Below are 21,117 nucleotides of genomic sequence, written 5' to 3' on the forward strand. Positions count from 1 at the left end.
TTAGGCATACAGTGGTACGTTTCGTCAGCTGATGATGTTTTTTAACTGCGGGGTAAATTATCACAGATAGTGTCCATAAATAACAAGCAGGCTTCTTTTATTTGTAATTGATGTCTTGGAAATGTCTTTTATGGTGAGCGGTGAAATAATTTTTCCTTATGTCTTAGGCTTTCTTCAACCGTTTTGCTTCAATTTTCTTTTTCGCGTAAAGAACACACGAATTATTAGGAAAGCGACAAATCGTGTCTAAAAGTAGTGCGACTTTTTGTTTGAAAAGAACAAATAACTTGCACGTGCCATTGATTTTTAAAATGTCGCAAACATTTTTATACTCAAGGAAACCTATATGCTTAAAATTAATACAATTTGACTCTAACAATGATTTGGTGTGCTCCGTAAGTAATAACGAAATAAACATTTCAGGGGTGGCTTCACCAAGTTTCAGAAATCGTATCGTGACGATAAAGCTTAAATAAATGAAAAAAAGAGCAGTAATCCTCAGCACAAGAGTAACTCCTACACCAGCAAGTAATAATTTAATAATCGTAAAATTCGAGTATTTATGACTAAGTCGGCATCGAAATAACAGTTCTTGAATGTCCAATACTGATATTGGTAACTTTCAGGAGTTTTCCGGGATTTGAAACAATTTTAAACAAATTTTAAAATTAAGAATATACTGAATTTCCATTCGAAGTCTTGTTATAACTCTTCAATAACGCACTTATTTGTGTGCCATACATGTTAACAAGGGCTGAGCTGGTAAAGTAGAACCGAATGAATAAAGGGGGTGAGTTTCTAAAGAAGCAGTGGTGCTGCGTCGGTGGGAGAGTATAACAGGGTAATTAACTATTATCAACAGAGTTGGTAATGTAGATTGGCCATCGTAAAGAGTTTAGAAACTGACGTTTCGAGCGTTAGCCCTAGGCCATCGTCAGAACGAAGAGTTGATACTAAATTACCCTGTTATAACCGAACAAACCTTGTCCCTTGTGTTATGTATCATTTAATAGTAAAAACCAAGAAATTCGCGCCACAGTTGGAAAGGAAACTTAACCCTGACTATAGCCCAAGTGTTCTATTTCCTTGAAATGTTCCTAAGCTCATATATCTTTCAAAAGAACTATTGTGTTGGGAATAAGGCACTGAGATATCTAAGAGTTTGTTCTCTCATACTTTTTAGAGTGATGAGTGTGAATGAAATCGAATCAGGAACGATTAAACCAATTACTTCTGTGTGTTAATATCAAAAACGCGCATAGAAAGAAAACGATATCAGAAAGTTTCCGGATGTAGCAAAGCTAAAGAAGTAAAGATTGCCTTATTTCGATGACGAGATGTCTCAAACCGTCTATATATGGAAGGAAATTCGTACTTAATACTTTTTGCCGACTTTACAACAGTTTTTCTCATCCGGCATTCTCGCCGAGATCATAGGTCATTTTGAGTCCGTCATTTATCAAAACTGAAACAATTTACATAAAAGGATTGTTTGCTTTTGGCGAATTTCGCTGAACTCTCTAATATGACATAATCGAGCCTTCGCCAAAACCCCTGGCAAAACTTTGCTAAAATCGCCATGTTTCTATTGCGTGCATTACTGGACAAACAAGTGAAAATACAAGAAACAGGTCCATACGGAAGTCGAAAGCTAATATATCAGTGTAAAACTGACCAATACAATATTGATTGCAGAGACTTCTTAACGCTTATTATTACAAGCACCTTGAAGAGTAACTTGGAAGACAACAAGCTAGTTTATTAACATAAATATCTACATGGCTGTGCTAACGTCTAATTCGCTAGAAAAAAAGATTAGAAAAGGAAATTACTATAATCAATACCACCACTACCATTACTAGCATTAGAAAAAGTAATAAAAATAACGATGATAATATATTTGTCCTTGAGAAGATATTTGGTGGAGGTCCGAGCCTTTCTGACGAGCGCTTTAAATTAAAAGACACACCCTGAACATAGAGTAATTTTCATAAGCTCTACGCCATCTAAGAGCCATATGGAAAATGAAAATTATCAGAGAGCCGATGTACCTAGACTTTTGTTCTCTAACGGTGCATGTTGGGTCGTCCATTGTTACTGAAGAAGATAAGGAATCAGCCTGCTCCAACTATTTTTCTGACAAAGCTCCTCTCCCAAGGACCTTTGTTCCGCCCTCGTAAAACAACTTCAAAACTTCCCTGTAAACGACGAACTAGCTGGAAACAGTTGCCATCTTTCATAAATTAAATTCATACACGAGTCTTTTGACATTTCTAATCTTTGCGAAGTCTCCTTCGCGGCCGTTACGTGTCACGCAACACTTTCCCCCCAAAAAAGGGAACGTTGTTTCTTGAGAACAGTTGCAAAGGAAACTGATACTAGAGGTGTGTAGGGCGCTTTACCATACAGCATCATAACTTATTCGCGGGTCATTCTTTGCAGTTCAGCTGCTAAGGCATCCGATTGCGAAATAGAAACTGTCTGGGATTGGAATCCTCTCCGGCTACTTAGAGTTTATGTGTCTTACTGGCGTGAAAAGGTTTCTCAAGCGTACCCTGGGGTGTCAAGTTATTGCGTAACGCCTACTCGGCTAGACATCAATGGATTAGGAAATACATAAATTACTCGAAACATGATTTATCTGAAGTAATTAGGATGAAGGTAAATTATGTCATCACCACCATTGTTTTCGCAACGTTTGTGTAGTCATAGAAAAGTAGCCCGCTTTACACTGTTCGTCGACTTAACCAATGTTTTAATTGCCAATCCACCGAAAGGCAGAAAGGGAGGTAGAAATTTAGTGCTATAGGTCTTTACAAGGCTGTCGTTGTTTCTCATGCCAAAATGTATAATTCAGTGTTTTTTAAGCAGTTCTCACTCCATACGCAAATGTTCTTTTAATATGCTCGTTGATTTGCGCGGGAATTATTCTCGAGAAAATAAAACACGTGTGTTAATCAAAATTTTGCGCACTGGTGACTAAGACGAATGCGCGTATTGCAAAGGCAAAGACAGAATGTAAAGCGATTAAAATTATCTCAAACAGCATGTGTCTTTTCCAACTAAACAGTAACTTAATGACTTAACCTCGGGACCTGAGTGTGACGGGTATATTTTTCACATGATTTTTAAGCTTTAGGGAGCAAAGCTTACTAACACGATCATAAACAAACATAAAGTATGTAGGATTGTTTAAACGTCTTTTGAGTGCTAACTTCTCTCGGTTGTTTTTACGGTTAAACGAAAAGGAAACAAGAAGATCCAGTGGCCTTGCGAATCAAGAGGTGGAAACTTTAGAAAGGTCTAGAAATTGTTGCGAAAATATTTCATGGTCCCTGCACCCATCAACAAATTGAATTAATCTTTGCCCGAAATAGAACCGCATATTTAATAGGATTTCCGTTTAGTGAATGACTTGAAGGACACTCAACAATCCACCTGAAATGTTCGAGCTATCATTTGGCGTTCGCCTGCTATGTAAAAAGGGAAAGACATATAGTACGTCTTACTCTTTCGTTTGCCACGGGAAAGGAAACTAACTAATTGACTTCAAGTTGAACGTGTTTCGGTCCGTTGTAAACAAAACAAGCTTTGATTGGCGTTTGATATATGATGATGCAGCCCCTCCCCCAAACACACCCCCGAGTATGAAACATCCACACAAACATCCATCGAAGAGAAAGGAGACGAATAAGGATCTTTAAATGGAATAACAACCAGAATTTTAAAGAAAAATGGTTCTGTACTTGCGTTCGGAAGCCAGAAAGAGAACGTTCTGAGAGAATCACCAGGCAGAAGAAACTTGGATATACGCCCATTTTGGCCTGATTTAGGGAAACTCGCATAGCAATATCATATTTCTTAACGAGAGGTTCCTGCATCCCGAAAGAGAAAATATTACTGATATTTTTCGAAATCAAATCCCGGAAATGAGGATCGCAATATTTCCGTGTCAATTCAGGGAAATGTCTTCAAGTGATAGAAAGGGAATCCTCAGAAATACATCATGAACGGGAATACAAATGAAGTAAATTGAACAAATCTCTCGGAAAGTACAAACCCAGTTAAAGGGCGAACTGCAACTTTTTTTTGCCAAGTTTGATAAGATCCAAGTGAGGAGTAAAACAGAAATCGAAATTCTAGAATGCACAGTTTCGAATGAAATGTAAACACAAGTGATACTGGTCCTTGTGCCAATAAAACTGAACCCTAAGGCCTAGCAGTCAAGTTTTACACTTTAAGCACACGTAACGTCATCCACACGACACAACAAGTCCTTAACTTTGTCATAATTCAGTTTAATGTTCATTTTCGACTACCATACATGTATTAACCCTTCAAAGGGAAATAAAATGCTGACTTCGATTTCAAAAGTTAACCTAAATACATCACTAAAATCTTGTTTCACTTTCCCTCTTAAAATGTACGACATAGAAATATATTTCAGGTTTCCCCTCTGATTACAAGTGAAGCGAGTTGTGTTAATTTAGCAAAAGTAAAGGCGAGCGAACAACTACGCAATACTATTTTGCAAAATATGCAAATATTGTTTGACTTAGCCTGAACTAATGCTTTTTATTTAACCTATTCCGTCGACGATTTTCGCAGTTCCGTCCAAACAAATAAAACGATGCTAATGTATAAGCGAAGTGAACACTTCTATATCATAAAGCATTGTTCATTGTATCGAGGAATTTTCTTCCCGGAGGTTAGTTTCTTTTACGCTTGAAATTTACATTCGTCACGTGAGTCACTGGTGAAACTAACAAAGTTCCAGGTTGTTATTTGCAACAAGAGTTGTTTATTTCATCATCTTCCATTCCATGCGCTTTAGATCGCGTTTTCAAAATCCTCAAATCGTTCCTATTGCCGAGTCTTGGCAAAGTTTCTTTACTCTTCAAAGGATTCTCGTGTCCTGACACACAGCAAGCGCGACATGTTTTGCGGCTCGCTGTTGTCGATCTCATCGCCTCACAGTAAGGCGAGGTTCGCATCAAACAGAGCGTTCTCAATTCGCAGTTTAAGCGTTTTAAGATTGTTAGCCTCGTACAACTTGTCGTTTGCTATTTAGACTCTTCCGCTTGAGCTCCTAGAATGCCTTTTATGGCGATGGCGGCGACCTTCCTCCTTCACAGCCAAGCCACAACTCAGGGCACGTTCACGATGTATGGCGGCCAGATCTTTCTTTTCGTCCTCAAACGATAATTCAAAGAGTTCATTCTCTTTAATGTCTTCGAGACTAGGCACAAACGAAAGTTTCGGATATTTTCTCCGCTTGATCCTTCGGCGACGTGTCCCTTTAGGATTCTGCATCATGCTAAGATCGATGGCTGCAAGATCCTTATGAAAATCCACGGCAGATTTCTGGCCGTATTTGAAGTCGAAATCGTAAACTTTATCAACGCTCAGTTCCTTCATAGTGAGCGGTTTGTCGTCGTGAAGAAGAACCACAGGTGAATCTTCGTGTAGAATCTCTGTTTTGCACATGACTTCGTAATTCTCTCCTGCTCTCACTCTAAATTCCGTCCAGCTCAAATGCTTTAAGACAACTGATGCAAAATAATTATTAGGTTGCGCTTTACACTCAAGCTCTACGCGGGCGTACGTGCTCGCAATTTTAATTAGATATTGAATTTCAAATAACAATCAATAATTCAAAACATGCCCGCACCGCCAGCCAATCACAGTGTCGTTTCTTGATGGGTCGTGCTATTTACTCTCGTTCAATAACAAAAGACATGATAACATCAAAACACTTGATTGACCCACAAAGCAACAGAGGTCGGCCCATTTTTATCCCATTTAGATTTGATTCTGTTCGAACAATGCAAAACATGCAGATTCAATATTCGCCCAAACTTGCTTCGATCGTCTTTCTGAATTTATTGATCCGACATACTTTCTAAAATATCGCTGACGTGCTCTCCATGCAATTCGGTTGTGCGGTGAAGATTGACACGTCTCGGGCGAAGAACAGCCCTAAATCACTCATCTTGCTTTTGTCTTGACACTTTGACAGATCACGATTCACGTCATCCGTTTTTGTTGGCGCTGTGACAATCAAGTCTTAAACTTATGATCTCAAAAATCCTCAAAACAGTAACCTAATGAGGACTCTTGCCGGCTTTAATCGAATTATTTTTGCTCCCGAAGCATTTCAAGCGCTTAAAAGCTCCAACATCGGGTAACCGATATTGGACTGTGGTTGTGTTGTAAATGTTGGAGCAGACCGAGCTCAACCAAATGTAAACAGACACCAATCAAAATAACTTAAGCTACAGATGATCTATGAAATTTCAAGTCCGTTGTAGAGGCAATTATGAAATGTGACGGAAAGCTTTAGCAATTCAAAAAATAAGAAATGCATAATTCCATCTACTTATGAAACCTGTTTAATCTCTTACGATAAATGAGAAAGCGCACGACAAATTCGATGAACTGTGACCCAATCGAGACGATAGAATTAGAACAAAACCGCACCCTCGCCAGTTGGAATAACCTCTTGCGAAAGCGAGACAAATATGTGATAATTCATTGAATCCGTAGATCAAAAATAAGTATCACCCTCGACCCTCTAATGGAAGTTGAAAGGTATCTGGCGATCAGTCTCGCGAAAAAGAACATTTTGTATATTCTAAGTACTCATTGTTTAAAATTCCGGAAATTGTGTGAGCTGCAATGGACAGAAGATAGAAGCAGAAGTTTAATAGCAGGAGCTTTTCCGCTACAAATACGCTCGAGAGCGTTCAAGCGAATCACATCCTTAGGACAAGGTGTTTCATGAAAGGAAATATTAATTCAACCACAAGAAAGGAAGGATAAGGATTCATTCAAATCTCAACATGCGGGTTGAATTAAGACAGTAAAAGTACAACTTGCTTTGAAAACAAATAAAAAAAAGTATCTTTCAATTCTAATAACAGCGCTCGTAAGGGGTCCAGGAAATTAAAAATTCTAAACACAAGCCTGAAATCGATCAGGTCACGTAAGATCAGAACTTGATAAAGGAACCGAGTCGAAAACAGTCTTAATTGGATGTGAAAGTTTTCACAGGTTCAACAGAATAAGAAAATCACACTTATTCTCTTGATGCACGGACGGTTGTTATTGTTTTTTCAAATTTTCAATTAGGAAGTCAAGATTTAACCAAAGCATGATAAGAAAGTAAGTTGATGAAAAAAATTGTTTCAAATAAACACCATTAAAACCAATCAACCCGTTTAAGTCTTTCTTTCCTTCAGGGCAATTTCCACAAAGAAATAATTTCATATGAAAACCAATTAAAAATTAGATGTTTTCTCACATGAAATGAGGGTGACAATCGAGGAACTCACGTGCGACTTTCTGAACACGTATGAAATTTCATAAAGAACAGGGAACTATAGTTAAATCAAACACCAAAAAAAATTCCTATGTTTCCGCAGACGTGTAGAAGTGGTTAGATAACTCGATCAAAAGGAATCCCCTTGAAAGTACGTGCATCCACGCATACATTTATGTAAAATTTGAGTCCTGATTACTAAACATCGTTATTTCTTGGCACCCAGTCTGCTAAGCTGTTCAATAATTGGCACCCGTTCTCACGATATAGAGATTATTTTTTAATATGCCCTAATTTTTTAGAAGTGATTTTCCTACTACTTCAGCATGGTTGGAAAATAGTTTGCGATACACAAATAAAAAAAATCACCTAATTTTCAACTTTTAAGAATTTTTTTTCCGTCACGTACACATACAATCAAAAGAACTGCTTCGTTCATAATTTACAGGGGATAAAGGCTTAGTATCACGGAAGTTTTTCACTGGTAAGAGTTTCACTTCATAGATATTTTCGGGAATTTTAAAAAATGATAAAGGATTCTAATGAAAACAGAACCTTTTTTTGGAATAAGAATTACCTCTGCATTTGTTTATAAACAAAAACCGGATGAAAGCTTTCGATGAAAAGTGATTTTTATGCTGCATTATTCATCAAGGATAGTCAACAAACAGAGTGAGACTGTGTCCTGTATAGGACTTAACGATTGTCATTTCAATTAGCACGGCTATAAAGAGAGAATGAAACAGATTTCAGTCGCTCAGCGGTCACAAGTGCCAAAAAAAATGAATAACTAAAAACAACAGAGATATTTCCTCTCAGGGCGCACCGCAAAGCATGTTTCGCGCGCTCACTTATTTTTGGCGCACTTGGATACTTATTTCAAGTAGAGAACACTGCAGCAAAGCTACTGGTTTATCTATATTTGACGATTTTTTCTTTGTTATGATAAACCGCAGTTGTGAATGCTTGTTTTATTGTTCTTCACAAAAAACTAATACTAATTTAAGCCATGTTTTCCAACACGCTCCCTACACCTCACACGCTCAACCTTGCATGCTCTCAAATGGAGGCACGTCCCAGACTAATAATTTAGTAACTTGGTTAACTTCATAGACATCCTGCCGTTCGGTTTGAAAGTTCAAAATCACTAAATTTCAATAGATCTTGATGTTTAATTCTGTTTTCAAGACTTTTTGGATATTTTGCGCACCTTACTTACAAAGGATGTTTGATGTTAGAATCCTCTGGGGATTTTTTCAGTTTGCGAACACAAAGGACTTTCTTGAACTTTCGAGATTTTTATTTGTCTAGTAGGCTGGTTTGGTTCCTTCATCTGGCTATGGGCACTAACTTAAAAATACGATCTTTCAGCCGGCTGGGCTGCTCTGGTAAGCCTGGCTGCAACGGGGAAAACCACGAGACCCCGCGTTCTATTCAATAGAACCAGTGTATTTGCTTGATTAAAGGCTGTGGAGTTATCACATTTCCATCGTTTTTTATGCAGTCTTTCAAGGGTAGTGTTGATTTCAAACTCATATTTCTTGAACTACTTAAAACAATCACAGTAAATAATTTTCAGGTGCAATTATAGAAAGCCCATACAGGAACTTAGTATCGAAAACCTCACAAAAACAAATAAAGGTCTTTTTACTTGCCAGAAGTGTTGCTTGTGTCGTTCTTACCCAAAATTAGCGACTTCAAGCGCTACCTATTTCAGAGATTTTTCTCCAGTCAAGTCTTTTGTCGTCTTCAAGTTAGACTCGAATGGAGGAAATTTCTCAAAATTGCTTGAGGTCGCTAATTTAGGACAAGAACGACACAACCATCACTTCAGAAAAATAAAAACTTTCTTTATTTCTAGGAGTTCGATACTATGTGCTTGTCTGGGATTTCTGTAGTACCATACAACTGATAGAGATGTCCGTTTCAATGTTTTGCACTTTTTTGCGGCGATCGATCCGTATTGTCTAGCCTGTGATGCGCTAAAAAAAGATGGGGCTGGTTAGCAAGTTATACCAAATTGTTATTATTTTTTTCCTAAATTTCTCGAAAAAACACAGTATTTTATGCGAGGACTGCGCTCAGTCGAGTAGGTGATTTAAGTTAAGCATTGCAATATCCACTTATTTAGTCTTTGCTTCTGGTACCGAGTTGAAGACAGGTGAAAATAACTAACAAGAGATTCGGCGGTTGTAGTTGTCATTAACACCGCTCCGTGGTGATTAAACAGAAAAGAAAACGAGTGCAGAGCCGTCTAAAATAGTTGAGCTGTTCATTCAATTAACTTTGCATATTCGATTGTAAAAAGATCGGGATAAAATGCGTTTTCAACAGCTTGCTGATTTCAGTAAGTCCTTTCTGTCAAAGAGCGATCACATGACAGAATTGTGACGAAGTCGATAGGCAGTCGGTTTTAGAGCAAAATACATCAAACATTCAAAAATTCTATTAATTTCCAAAACGGAAAAAAACAAAAACCGAGAACACCTTGAAATACACTTAGCCCTTTTTGGAGGGGAAAACGATTCCAAACTAAAACAGCGGCGGATAGCTGAGTGATTTTACAGTGGAGTCAAGAAGAAAAGGAAGTATTGATAACTACAATTAAGTTGTACAAGGCCGTTTACCTGTCATAATCTGAAAGCCCTCGAAATCATGCAGCTGGCTTTGGCAAAATCTAAAGAAAGAAAAAAGACCATTAGCCAGTGCCTACTTTTCCTCGACAGTTTTGGATTTTTTTTTTACCTAGAAGTCTGAAAACAGTTCGATTACAGACAGCCGCCGACCAATTCCAAGATCTGCATTCGTAATACTATTGCGGTGACCATCTGTTTTGGTAACATTTGGTAAGTTATCCAACGTGTCCAGTTAGTGAGGCTTTATAGCCGAATAAACTACCTTGCTATCTCATATTAAAGAGGTACTTTTCAGTACTCGGTACAAAATAACCAAAATCGTATTTGCTCGTAAACACAACCAAGCTGTCTGGTCTATTTGCAAATACACAACATTACACAATCGAACCTTATAAAAGGGTCATTTATGAACAACGCGCTAATGACTTCTACGAACGCTGCAGAAATCTCACCTTGAGTCATTGTGCATGTTCCGTTACTTTTTGCTATGCAGGAAAGGTTAGATATAAAACGAGCTGGTTATAGTAAGAAATGTAGTGTTCATTAAAGATTCATGTGATGTAATCTATGGTACATTTCTTGATAATCACATGGCTCAGTGGGCTTGTACGGGAAAAAACGTGACTGTCTAAAATTGACGCGTGAGGTGTTTTTAGAGTTGCACTTAGCGATAACATAGTACTGTTTCTGGCTTTAGTTCAAATTTAGTCACGCTTTAGACTTTTATAACCTACATAACTGGCTTTTTTTTTTTTTGGCCGCTCGATGAAAACACCTTGAAAACACCTTGACGGGTGGTGAAAATTGTGAATTCACAGTTTTCTAGCTTCACTGTTTTCCATTCATCTCGCGGATTCGCCGCTCTTTTACGTGGGCCCGCGTAAGTCACGTGGTTAGCGGGTCGTCGAGCGGAATAACGTGGTCAGGGATGGTGGTGTCGGTGGGCAACGTGAGGTTGTTGTCATAGCTGCCCTCAAGCCCCGACCGAGATAAATTGGATGATCGTTGCCAAGTGAAAAACGTAGATTTATCGACTCATGAATCTACTGCTACCGATTTTTTTTAAGGCTGTGGTTGTAATAAAAACTCTGACACGGTCTCATACAGAGGTACAGAAACGTGATAACCGAGTCTCTGTTTGACATTCCGAGCTACCTGTAGCTGCTTTTAACGTATACCTGGCGCCCCTGGTGTGGAATGTTATTTGTGGCGAACATGGCTTTTCTCGCTGGGTCTCTTTACGATTCGAGTGCATAAATATGTTCGGGGCTAAAACAGAAGTAAGAAATGGAAAACTCTGGAATCAAAAGTGATCTTTAACAATTGATTGAAACCAACCAAGGGTGAATTATATGGAAAGTGTTAAGTTACTGTCTATAAATAATAGTCAACACTTCAAACCATATCTGATTTATTAGGAGAAGGCAGAATGGAATAAGTTGAAGCTGAATAATTGTGCAACCAGTCGGTATATGATGCATCCACAGATGCCACAAGCCCAGCTAGATCGTTTACACAGATTTTTAAGGTTTGCTAAAACACGGCATAAGTCCAATTAATTAACAGCATGTGGCTGAAAGGACATATTTTTATGGACTTATATTTAAACAGAAAATCTATTTATATTCTCCATGCCTAATCAATTACGTTGCCTGAAGACAGATTACGTCTTAAATAAGGCACGTACGAGTGGAACGAGTCCTTGAACATGATGAACACCAATGGCATGTACTGGAGGCGAAATAATGAAAAAGCTTGAAGATGTTGTTTCAAGTCTGAATCTAGACGTTTTCGGTAAAGAAGGTGGCAGAGTAAGACAGAAAATTATGTGAAATCCTTCAAAGGGGGTCGAGAGGAATGGTTGGTGGATCGATGAAGAGCAATAAAAGGATGAGAACTACCAACCGGGTCTGTTATCATTCCTTTATCCTACAAATTCACACTAAATATTTAAGCGAGAGAACAAAACATTCACACTGCGGAATCTGTCAGGCGTTTTATTGATTTAGTTTTTTTCTATTCAGTGATCTATACAAAACCATCAATGACACAGAGTACATGAGTCCAACAAAGTCATAAGATTTAGATGACATCATGAATAAGCAATTTTTCTACTCCAAAAAATTAAAAACCTTCCTTGGGAGTAAAGAAGAGAGACTTTATTCGAACTTTCTTTTTATTAGTTCCTGAAAAATTAAAGAGCCAAGGTAAAAGAATAAGGAATTTGATAAACTCGCCGACATCATTGATTTTAAATACAACGGTGTTGTACGTGCGACATAAAAAAAGAAGTCAGACAATTTGGACGTTGTCCACATTAGCAAACAATTATGGTTAAAGTACAAAATTAATCGATTTTGACACAACTTGGAAATGCTTTCAAATGGAAATTGCACACTTTTTTTCTAAAATCAAAACGCTTCAAAGTAAATTGAGTAAAATTACCGAAGCCCTACATATTAAAGGAAATATTCTGTATGGTTTTTCATTATTGTGCTATAATCCCTTAGTCTATAAATACCAACAAGTCCGTCCTTATATAGTTCCTGCGTAGCTTCGGTATTCATGTAGCCTCGTACGATGGGTGAAATAAATATCAAGGAAGAACTCATCGCTTTTCTCTACGCGAGACCAGTAAGGAAGTAACTTAGAACGGAGAATGTCAGTCAGACCGACAAAAAACGAGGAACTACGTTTGCATCACGGTCTTCACTCAACTGAAATATCACAACTGTAGCAACAGACCTTTACAGAAAGGTCTCGATGGCTTGTTCAAAATATTTTTCGATCTGTTCATTCTGGACGTTCATCTCAATGTTTTTCTTTTGAATTACATGCTGTGATTTCTTATTTTCATCTCGCTGACTGACTGGCTATGTCGTGTAATCTTTCTACTATCGTCCTAAAATGACCATTCGATCTTGACGTTCGAGTTCTGTTGGATAACTCACGTCTTTGTTTTGTACCTGTAAAATGAAAAATTCATTTCAGAACGCAATTTTGAATCGCAAAAAACTGCTTAAATTCATCTCAGTAAGAAAAATTTTCTAAAAAAGTAAAACTCAACCGACATCATTGTGGCGCTTAATCACTAAATTACTTACTTGAAGCGCAGCTGTCCTGACATTCTTTTAAGCTGCCGAACTTATTATCATTACCCACGCAGCTGTAGTATTTGAACGCCTGGCACATGTTGGTAGAGGGGTCAAAATAGTATTTCAGTTCTTCCGTGCTACATTTATTACTTCTCCAGACACTCGTGCAAATGACTGCACCTTCTCCTGAAAAACAAAAACACGGCAAAATGTCGGATGATACGTACTCCAATCTGATGTCGTTTTTTCTTCAAACCATTTCCTTCCATTTTTTCTTTCCTTTTTTTCAACTAAGCAAAAAACACGTGAGATTTGAAAAATAATCCTGTATTAAAGTTTTGCTCAGTAGCGTTTATTTGTAAGTCAAATAAGCGTGAATTCTGTAAGTAAATATAGAATTATCGTGATTCGCGAGTACATGAAAGACATAAGCTTAGATATACGAAAATTTATCTTCAATGATATATTTCAATCTTATCATCGTGAATAAAATAAGAATTCACCGAGTGGAAACATAATTCTCTATGGTGATTAGTTGTAAAAATAGATTTTCTTTATGGCAGAGCAATTAAGTATTCTCGGAGGCTGAATAGTGAAGGGACTTAACTATTGTGCATTTGGCTTTCTACAGTTAACGAGTAACGTAGATAGGTGCAGACATTGACACGTGTTTGGAATATATTTCCAGTTTTGTGAAAAAATAAAATTCCGATCGTGTCAGCAATCGCAGATGAAAGTAGATTTTAAAACTTTAAGCACATCTTACAGACAATTTATCTTGTCTCGACACATAAGAACGTCTGTTTTGAATCCAGGACTTGGTGGATGAAACGAGAATTGTTGCCCAAAATTTTGTGACCGTAACTAAGACCTGTGATGTAAGATGGAGCATGGATAACCAATGGTTACCAAATGGAAGGAGGGCTTCTACGTGGGCGAGGAAATAAGAACCGACAGATTTGATTTTTTAATCAAACATCTATCGATTCGCCAACGTGAGAGCAATAGCCTTTTAAGCTGTTTATAAAATACACTCCGAGCAATTTTGGTTGCAACCTCACGAGAAGCTTGCTTTTTCACTCAGTTTTGTAAATGCGCTCCTAATACCGTTAAATCTCTCCCAATCCCCTTAAAATTGATTGAGAGAGAAGTTTGAGACAAGGAAGGCAAAGATAAGAGAGCGTTTAATCAACAGCAACTCTTTAGTTGTTTAAAAATTGTTCTCGCACCTATACGAAAACAAAAAATCTTTGGAGCTAATTTAAAACACACTCATATTTTTAAGGTGCCCTGACGTTGAAGTAAAATCAGTATTCATGTGAATGCGATATATTTAATTCCCTAACACAATAGACGAAAACTCTCGAAGTATTACGGTATGTTTTTCATTATGTTGATCGAAGCAACACAAACAGCTAACACAACGTAAAATGAACGTTGGCAAAATGGAGTTTGTAGTAAACATCACTTGGCTCTCTAAACAGAAATATGAAAATCTTAACAGTTGATTTGCAAATTTTTAAGTAGTGATTCTATTTCCAAAAATAATCAGCACAACTAAAAAATGGAAAATAAAATGCTAAAGCAAGCTTTCTGTAATCATCTTCAAGCGAATAATTAGCACTCAAACTAAGGTGTCAAAAACTGCAATGATCATGAGCGCAAGAGAATTTTCCAGAAAGGAAGATAAACAACTACTTCTAAAAGACATAATCGGAATACTAATAGATTATTATAAACAAATACGTTCGTTTCCTTCCGCGATGCGACAAGAATAATACGAATGTGAGAATTTACGAGGGTCAAAAAACCGGCGACAAGGCTGATGTGAGAAAAGAAAAACAAGATTTACTAAATAAAACCAAACCCGACACAAATATCTACAGTACCGAACCACATAAACAAATCAAAACACCGGATCAATATCTTTTGATCGGGGTACTTTTGTGTCACATAATCACATCCTTGTCTCACACAGTACGTGCTTCAGACGCAAGGGAATTGTAAATATAATGACAGTTAGGTATATTGCACACATCTTTTGTTCGTTTCTCATGAATTTCAAGTGTCCGTGATTCTACTTAACACATCTGCTTTAATAACTTAAACAATGTTGACATAATTAATAGAGGTGAAGAACAGCAAAAACGTGACTGCCCTGCCTCATAATATATTCCAATTGATTTTGGCACAACCTTACTTCATATGCAATCATTTCTTGATAAGATGAGAGCCTAAACATGAACAAAAGCACGTATACACCTTTGAGAAGAATTCCAAAGTTTTGTTGTTGCCGAGTAGTCGAAAGTCGATTAAAAAATTTTTAGCCGTGATGTTTTCGTGTTTTGTCCACTGATAAAGCCAGAATAAGTCACTCATTGTACTTTTTAATACCACCACAGACAAATAAACTTCATGATACAAAAACATAAATATTTTTTTACTCTTTGGTTCTTGAAAGAATGAATGTTCTGAATTGGTATAAGTACAATAAGGTTTATCTTGATCATGTCGTAACAAAATCCAAGAGGACAGAGACACGAAATTAGTTTACCGTTCTAATTTGATCTTGAAAAGACAGACTCTTCAAAACTCCTCTACCTTTTTCGCTCAAATCATCGGAGCATTGCATATAGTAGAATGCAACGGAAAGGAAAGTAAAGCAATCGAAACAGCCGATCAGCACGAAGGTTTATCTTCCAAGCTGCCCACGAAATCTCCAAGTAAAAACAAGCAGATTTCACAAAGCCAGAATGTCGCTTGTGTTCACGTAAAAAAATCTATCGCTGTTTATAGAGTCTATAGGCTACTTACTCTTCAAAAGATCAAAGAAATGACATCACAGATATGTCTCGAGGAAGACACGGAGTCTTTAATGGTTATTACGCAGTTAAATTCTATTTCCCAAAATATGATTTCATTCACATAATTGCAGGACTGTAGAAACGCGAGCAGGAATTAGACCGCCATAACGGCTGAGGTCATTTCCGTGATAGCGGTTAATTCGGGGTAAATGGTTTACAAGTAACACTTTGTTGTGACGCAAAGCAATCTCTCTCAAGGTTCTGCCCTCAAACATAGAATGTTTGAAACGTAGACTGAATACTCTTGTGGTTATTTGCGGATATTTTCCAAAGGGCACTAATCAGTTAACGGAATGTTGAACATCCGTTTGCGTTGTGACGAATCTGTTTTAATATTAATGTTGAAGAATATACGAAACAATTCCTATGAAAAATATGAATAAAATATTCGTTCAGCTCAAAACGTGAGCGATAGAAAATCTGCTTACAAGGAAGAATTCAGTGACACACACCGCAACATTTAAGGAAGAGAAGAACAATGTCAATTGGTAACGAAGAACCTTTTCAAAGTAAAAGGATTATAAGAATTCTGTATTTGGAAAATCAATTTTCACGCATATCTCTATAAAACATCAAGTCGAATTTTTAAATATTTTGCGAAAGAGAAATTTTCGATCAGTTAAAACATCTCAGTACGGAGAGATGTTAACTATCACTTCTATATTTACAATATTTTCAGCATTCACTGTATCGATTATTTTTCAATCAAAATCACGGAATTTTCTGAATTTATCTAAAAATTGAAGTGAATTAAAAGGGAAACAGAGGTAAAGTGTAGGAAGCCACTTTCATATCAAATTCCCTCATGTCGAATATGAGCTACTGAAAAGATAGAGCGTAAAAAGTATTTTATTCCACAATTACGCCATTTTACCATACTACGGCACTAGAACGAGGAAAATATGCCACAGCATTTCACTGTCGAACAAGGAAAAGTGAAGCAACAAAATGGCCGCTCTGAACGATATAAACTTCGCTTCAGATACAACGAGCCTTTGAGCGCTCCAACACTTTATGCTTGCGTTTGTGTAGTTCGTATTTCGCGAACGCCTTATGAGATCAGTTCGAACTTCATATGAGGCTATAGGATGCATCTGGAAAACTAGAGCTTTAAATTAGTCGAATAATGAAATTCCTTATTCGATGGTTAACATATAATACGAGCGGACATTTTTTACATTGTTCTCATTTTTCCTCGCCCCTACAGAGCTTGGAAAAATACTGCACAAAATATCCGCCGTATTATAGGTTCGACCATCGATTGACGTGTGTATATTGTTAACGATTGACAGAGTCAGAAAATTCGAGACAGAGAATCGTGTGCAAATCACAATCGATAGAAATTTCTTATTGAGTATAGGCGCCAAGATTCCGTTATTGTCTCTATTTGTATTTTTCGATTTTTGCCCAGTTTAGTTTTCGCGTTTTTATGCCTTTAGTTATTTAGTCTTAAATTGAGTGCTTCTTCTGTTTTGTATGATAGATCTTATTCTGCATCTTGTATGTCTTGGTTAGTTTTATTTTCTGGTAATTCAGGATGGTTCTCCGTCTGTTGAAGTCTAGTTAAATAGCTGCTTGTTTCAGACTCAATAATATTTGATGGCTTCGCTTTGCTTCGCTTCGTTTCGCTTTGTTTTGTATTGATTCGTTTGCTCTTGGTGGTTAGAATAAATTTCGCGCGTAAAGACGTATGTGACAACAGTAAATGTAGCTTGTTCGGAATACACATTGCGAGTTTGCTTTTGATACACTTAAATTTATAGTGTACATTTAACGATAGAGTAGCCTTACAACTAGTTTTAAAATCTTACTTCACTTTTCCTCTAAATGTAGTTGTCGCATTTTGCTAAAATTCAATACATGAAGGCTTACATGCTGAGATGGAACGTGACTCCACTCATCAAGAAATTCACCTGGAGGCACACGAAGGACATCAACGTGCGACTTTGCACGTCTAAATCAAAATCAAATACCTTACATCGTGACTACTAGAGCGCCAAGGACACTTGTCCTGGGTAGACAAGAAAACTCTTGTTTCATCGATATTTAAGACGAACATAACTTAATCTCCAACATTGGTCATCACGTCCGCTGGCAAACGTTTGTGGAATTCATGGTTAGAGGTCATTGGAAGAAAGAGATTTGGGCCAGCTTCTCCTGGTCATTCATGTACTGATACAACACAAAGGCTCACACCATAAAACCGACGACTAATGCTTCTTGTATCAAAAACCAGGTGTAAATTTTACATCAAAATTGGCCAATAAAACAACTTAAACATCGGTTCAAAGTGTTTTTTTCGCTCTATGTTATGTCTAACCAGGTATCTGTTCTACTTGAGCACGTGCCTTCGATGTGATGTGATATGATACGGGGACGTGAGTTGTGACATGAATCCGCTATCAGAATACATCAAGGAACTCAGTAAAAATGAACAAAAAAGAAAAATCCAGTAGTATTTCAAAAACATTTTACGGTCACAGAGTGGTTCGTTTCTAGCAAATATAATACGTTGGCACAGACACCTTCCAGTTCTCTCAAAATAAGTGGTGGACCAGTGTTAACACGTAAGGTGGCCATCCAAACATGGATCTACACACGCACAAGAAAACTCGCAAAAAACGCGTTCGTCCTGAACCAGTTCAGTCGTTGGTCGTTGGACCAAGACTTAAATTTTGGGTAGAATTATGTTCCACACTTAGGTGTCGATGACGTTCCGTAATAAGAACTTCAAACAATTTCTTTCATGTAAGAAATTTTTCTTTTATTAAAGGTATCATACGAATTAAATCTAACAGTTGAGCTAAAGGTCGTAAAAACGGGAACGAGTGAGAGTGCGGCTATCCAAACATGGATCTACACAAGAACACGCACGAGAAAACTCGCAAGAAACGCGTTCGTCTTGAAACATTTCATTCGTTGGACGATGGATAAAGACTTATACGAATTAAATTTAGCACAGTTAAACAAACGGTCGTAAAAACGGGAAAAAATATATGTAATAATAACTAAAAATCAAACCGTATAACTGATGTTTAAGACCTACCACAAATATTTTCGCATTCTGCAAAGCTCGACGAGCCTTTTCCCAGCGAACAACTGCTCTGTATGTCCGATAAATAATTAACACAAGCTTGAGTCAGGGTGTTTTTCTTGGGTGAAGAAAGAGCATCTTTTATCTCAGATAAACACGGCCCGTTATTTGGTGGTAGTCCACAAAGATTCCCTGCAAAACAAGAATGACCCGAAAGATATTTATGTTTGTTTGACAAACAAAGGGGGACTTAACAGGGGTACATATTTCTTTACGTTTCTTGTTGTGTTAGAAAGGTGTAGCGTCGGGGTTTTACTCGTACGAAATGAGGTCCAGTTTAGATTTCATGTAAATGGTCTGAAACTAGTCTCTTCTGATATGAAAAAGATAATAAGGTCTCTTGAAAATGTGGTTTTAGTTTGATAGTAAGCCTTGTGAGCTTCGATTCCCCCTGAAACGTTTATGTATCAACAGTTCCATGCAGATGTGGTACCTCACTTCGACGCAAGACCCCTGTGAAGGCATGCGACTGTGCTTCTTAAATAAAACACAGTCAGGGCACAAGCTTCCAATCTATTCAGAGCTCTTCAAGCTTATTTTGCATTAGAGTTACCGAACGCATTCCCTTGCTAGTATCCATTTTTCTAATTCACTTCAATTCTAAGCGGGGAGAGGCATCCTGGGAGGGGCGCAAGCCAGGACCTCTCGTCCTGGGACTCATGGTGTTGGGGCTCAGTGTACTACCTTATAGCGTCTCCTACCTTCCTCTCAGTAGTAATACTTGGTCTGAAGGATCACTAAATATCATTCATAATTGACGTACCGATTCTACAAGATGGACCTGAGTAGCCAGGTGCACATTCACAGGTTCCATCGGCGTTACAAGTTCCACCGTTCAAACAATCTGGCTTGCATGCAGCTGGGCAAATAAAAGCAACGTACAATGACTATGAGTTGGGGTTAATCAACAAATACCAACCACTCGCTATGACTAGCCGTGCTTCTCTAGCAATGGTTAGTTTGGCGAAAAAACGGGAATAAGTTTTTTGAAATATTAAGACCACTCCAACTTAGTGTCTTAACTTACGTCTACTGAGTAATGCATTGAAATAATTTAAAAGAAAAAAAATAACAACAACAACGACTAAATACAAAAAAACAAAACAAAACAAAACAAAACAAATATCAAACAACAACGACAACAAGTTTAATAGCACGAGTTTTGTTCTCTGAAGAGACACACATAACGTTCTTGTTAGCTTAAATATGTACAGCTTACTTACATATTTCACATCTTTTACCATTGTACCCTGGCGGGCAAGTACAGCTCTCTGGCTCAGTGCATTCGCCGTTGTTGAAACAGTAGCCGTTGCAGACAGCTGAGAAAATTAACCATGGCTCGTTAGTTTTAATTCGTGTCTTTTGCAATTTAGATTACAAGAAGCTAAATGTTTGTGGAAGGGGCTAATGGATGTCTTTTGCTAGTTTGGAAATCCCAGAGATTAAAATGTAAAAATTCTCCCTAAGATGACAGCTAAAACTAAACAAGAGACATATGCTTTCATTCCCTTCAGTATGAGATCTGAACTAAGTACACGTTCAAAACCTTATCAATATTTTGTAATGACCGTTCCTGGTATGAAGCAACCGTTACTAATGTGCAATTACTACAAATGGTTAGCCTCAGAGATTGTACAATGTAACTGTGTAGGTGGGATGTATTTTATATAACCATAAGGCAGAGTGTAATCAATACAGGCCCTTTAGCCAGGGAACGCCCGATCGGTATTGTCTCTGATGTTTTTCCTTTCAAAGTATATCGCAAATTATCTCAACAAAGAATTCTTTTTTTGGTTTGAAGTCAGGTGTATGTAGTGTCTTAGCTCGAAAGTTTACTGACTTCAAAACCGCAAGAAGATTTCATGACAACTTACGTGATTGACACAGAGAGCCTGTGTAACCTTGCGGACAAGAGCAGTTGTTGGAGCTGGGATCTGTACATTGACCTCCATTGAAACAGGTCACAGAGCAAACAGCTAAATAAGCAGAAGAAATAGAAATCAATTGCAAACAGTAAAAAGAACAGCTGTGTAAGGTTTCTAAAAGGGGATGAAGGATAAGGCAAGATGAAATGGGTGAAAATTAAGCAAATCAATGTTACGTTGAA

The 21,117-nt window shown here is 37.5% G+C and overlaps 2 protein-coding genes across 4 annotated transcripts in view; both read right to left on the reverse strand.

Annotated features, from left to right (window-relative positions):
- Positions 1-4,277: 4,277 nt before the first annotated feature.
- LOC131774601 (uncharacterized) lies at positions 4,278-10,441 on the reverse strand. The gene is made up of 3 exons (XM_059090657.2): positions 10,410-10,441; positions 9,949-9,998; positions 4,278-5,549 (listed from the first exon to the last, which is right to left on the reverse strand). The coding sequence occupies exons 1-3, from the start codon at positions 10,424-10,426 to the stop codon at positions 5,068-5,070; spliced, it is 549 nt and encodes a 182-aa protein (XP_058946640.1). The 5' UTR covers positions 10,427-10,441; the 3' UTR covers positions 4,278-5,067.
- Positions 10,442-11,927: 1,486 nt separating this feature from the next.
- The window catches only part of LOC131774603 (uncharacterized), a 49,697-nt gene continuing 40,507 nt past the window's right edge, over positions 11,928-21,117 (reverse strand). For all 3 annotated transcript variants that reach the window (XM_066164595.1, XM_059090659.2, XM_066164594.1), the window contains exons 71-76: positions 20,885-20,986; positions 20,234-20,329; positions 19,774-19,869; positions 18,963-19,142; positions 13,062-13,238; positions 11,928-12,923 (exon numbers count right to left, since the gene is read on the reverse strand). In XM_066164595.1, the coding sequence (XP_066020692.1) occupies positions 12,811-12,923; positions 13,062-13,238; positions 18,963-19,142; positions 19,774-19,869; positions 20,234-20,329; positions 20,885-20,986 (764 nt within the window). In that variant the 3' untranslated portion in view covers positions 11,928-12,810. The remainder of the gene's footprint in view (positions 12,924-13,061; positions 13,239-18,962; positions 19,143-19,773; positions 19,870-20,233; positions 20,330-20,884; positions 20,987-21,117) is intronic.

This window comes from Pocillopora verrucosa, chromosome 3 (genome assembly GCF_036669915.1).
Source record: "Pocillopora verrucosa isolate sample1 chromosome 3, ASM3666991v2, whole genome shotgun sequence".
In the NCBI taxonomy this organism is placed as follows: Eukaryota; Metazoa; Cnidaria; class Anthozoa; order Scleractinia; family Pocilloporidae; genus Pocillopora; species Pocillopora verrucosa.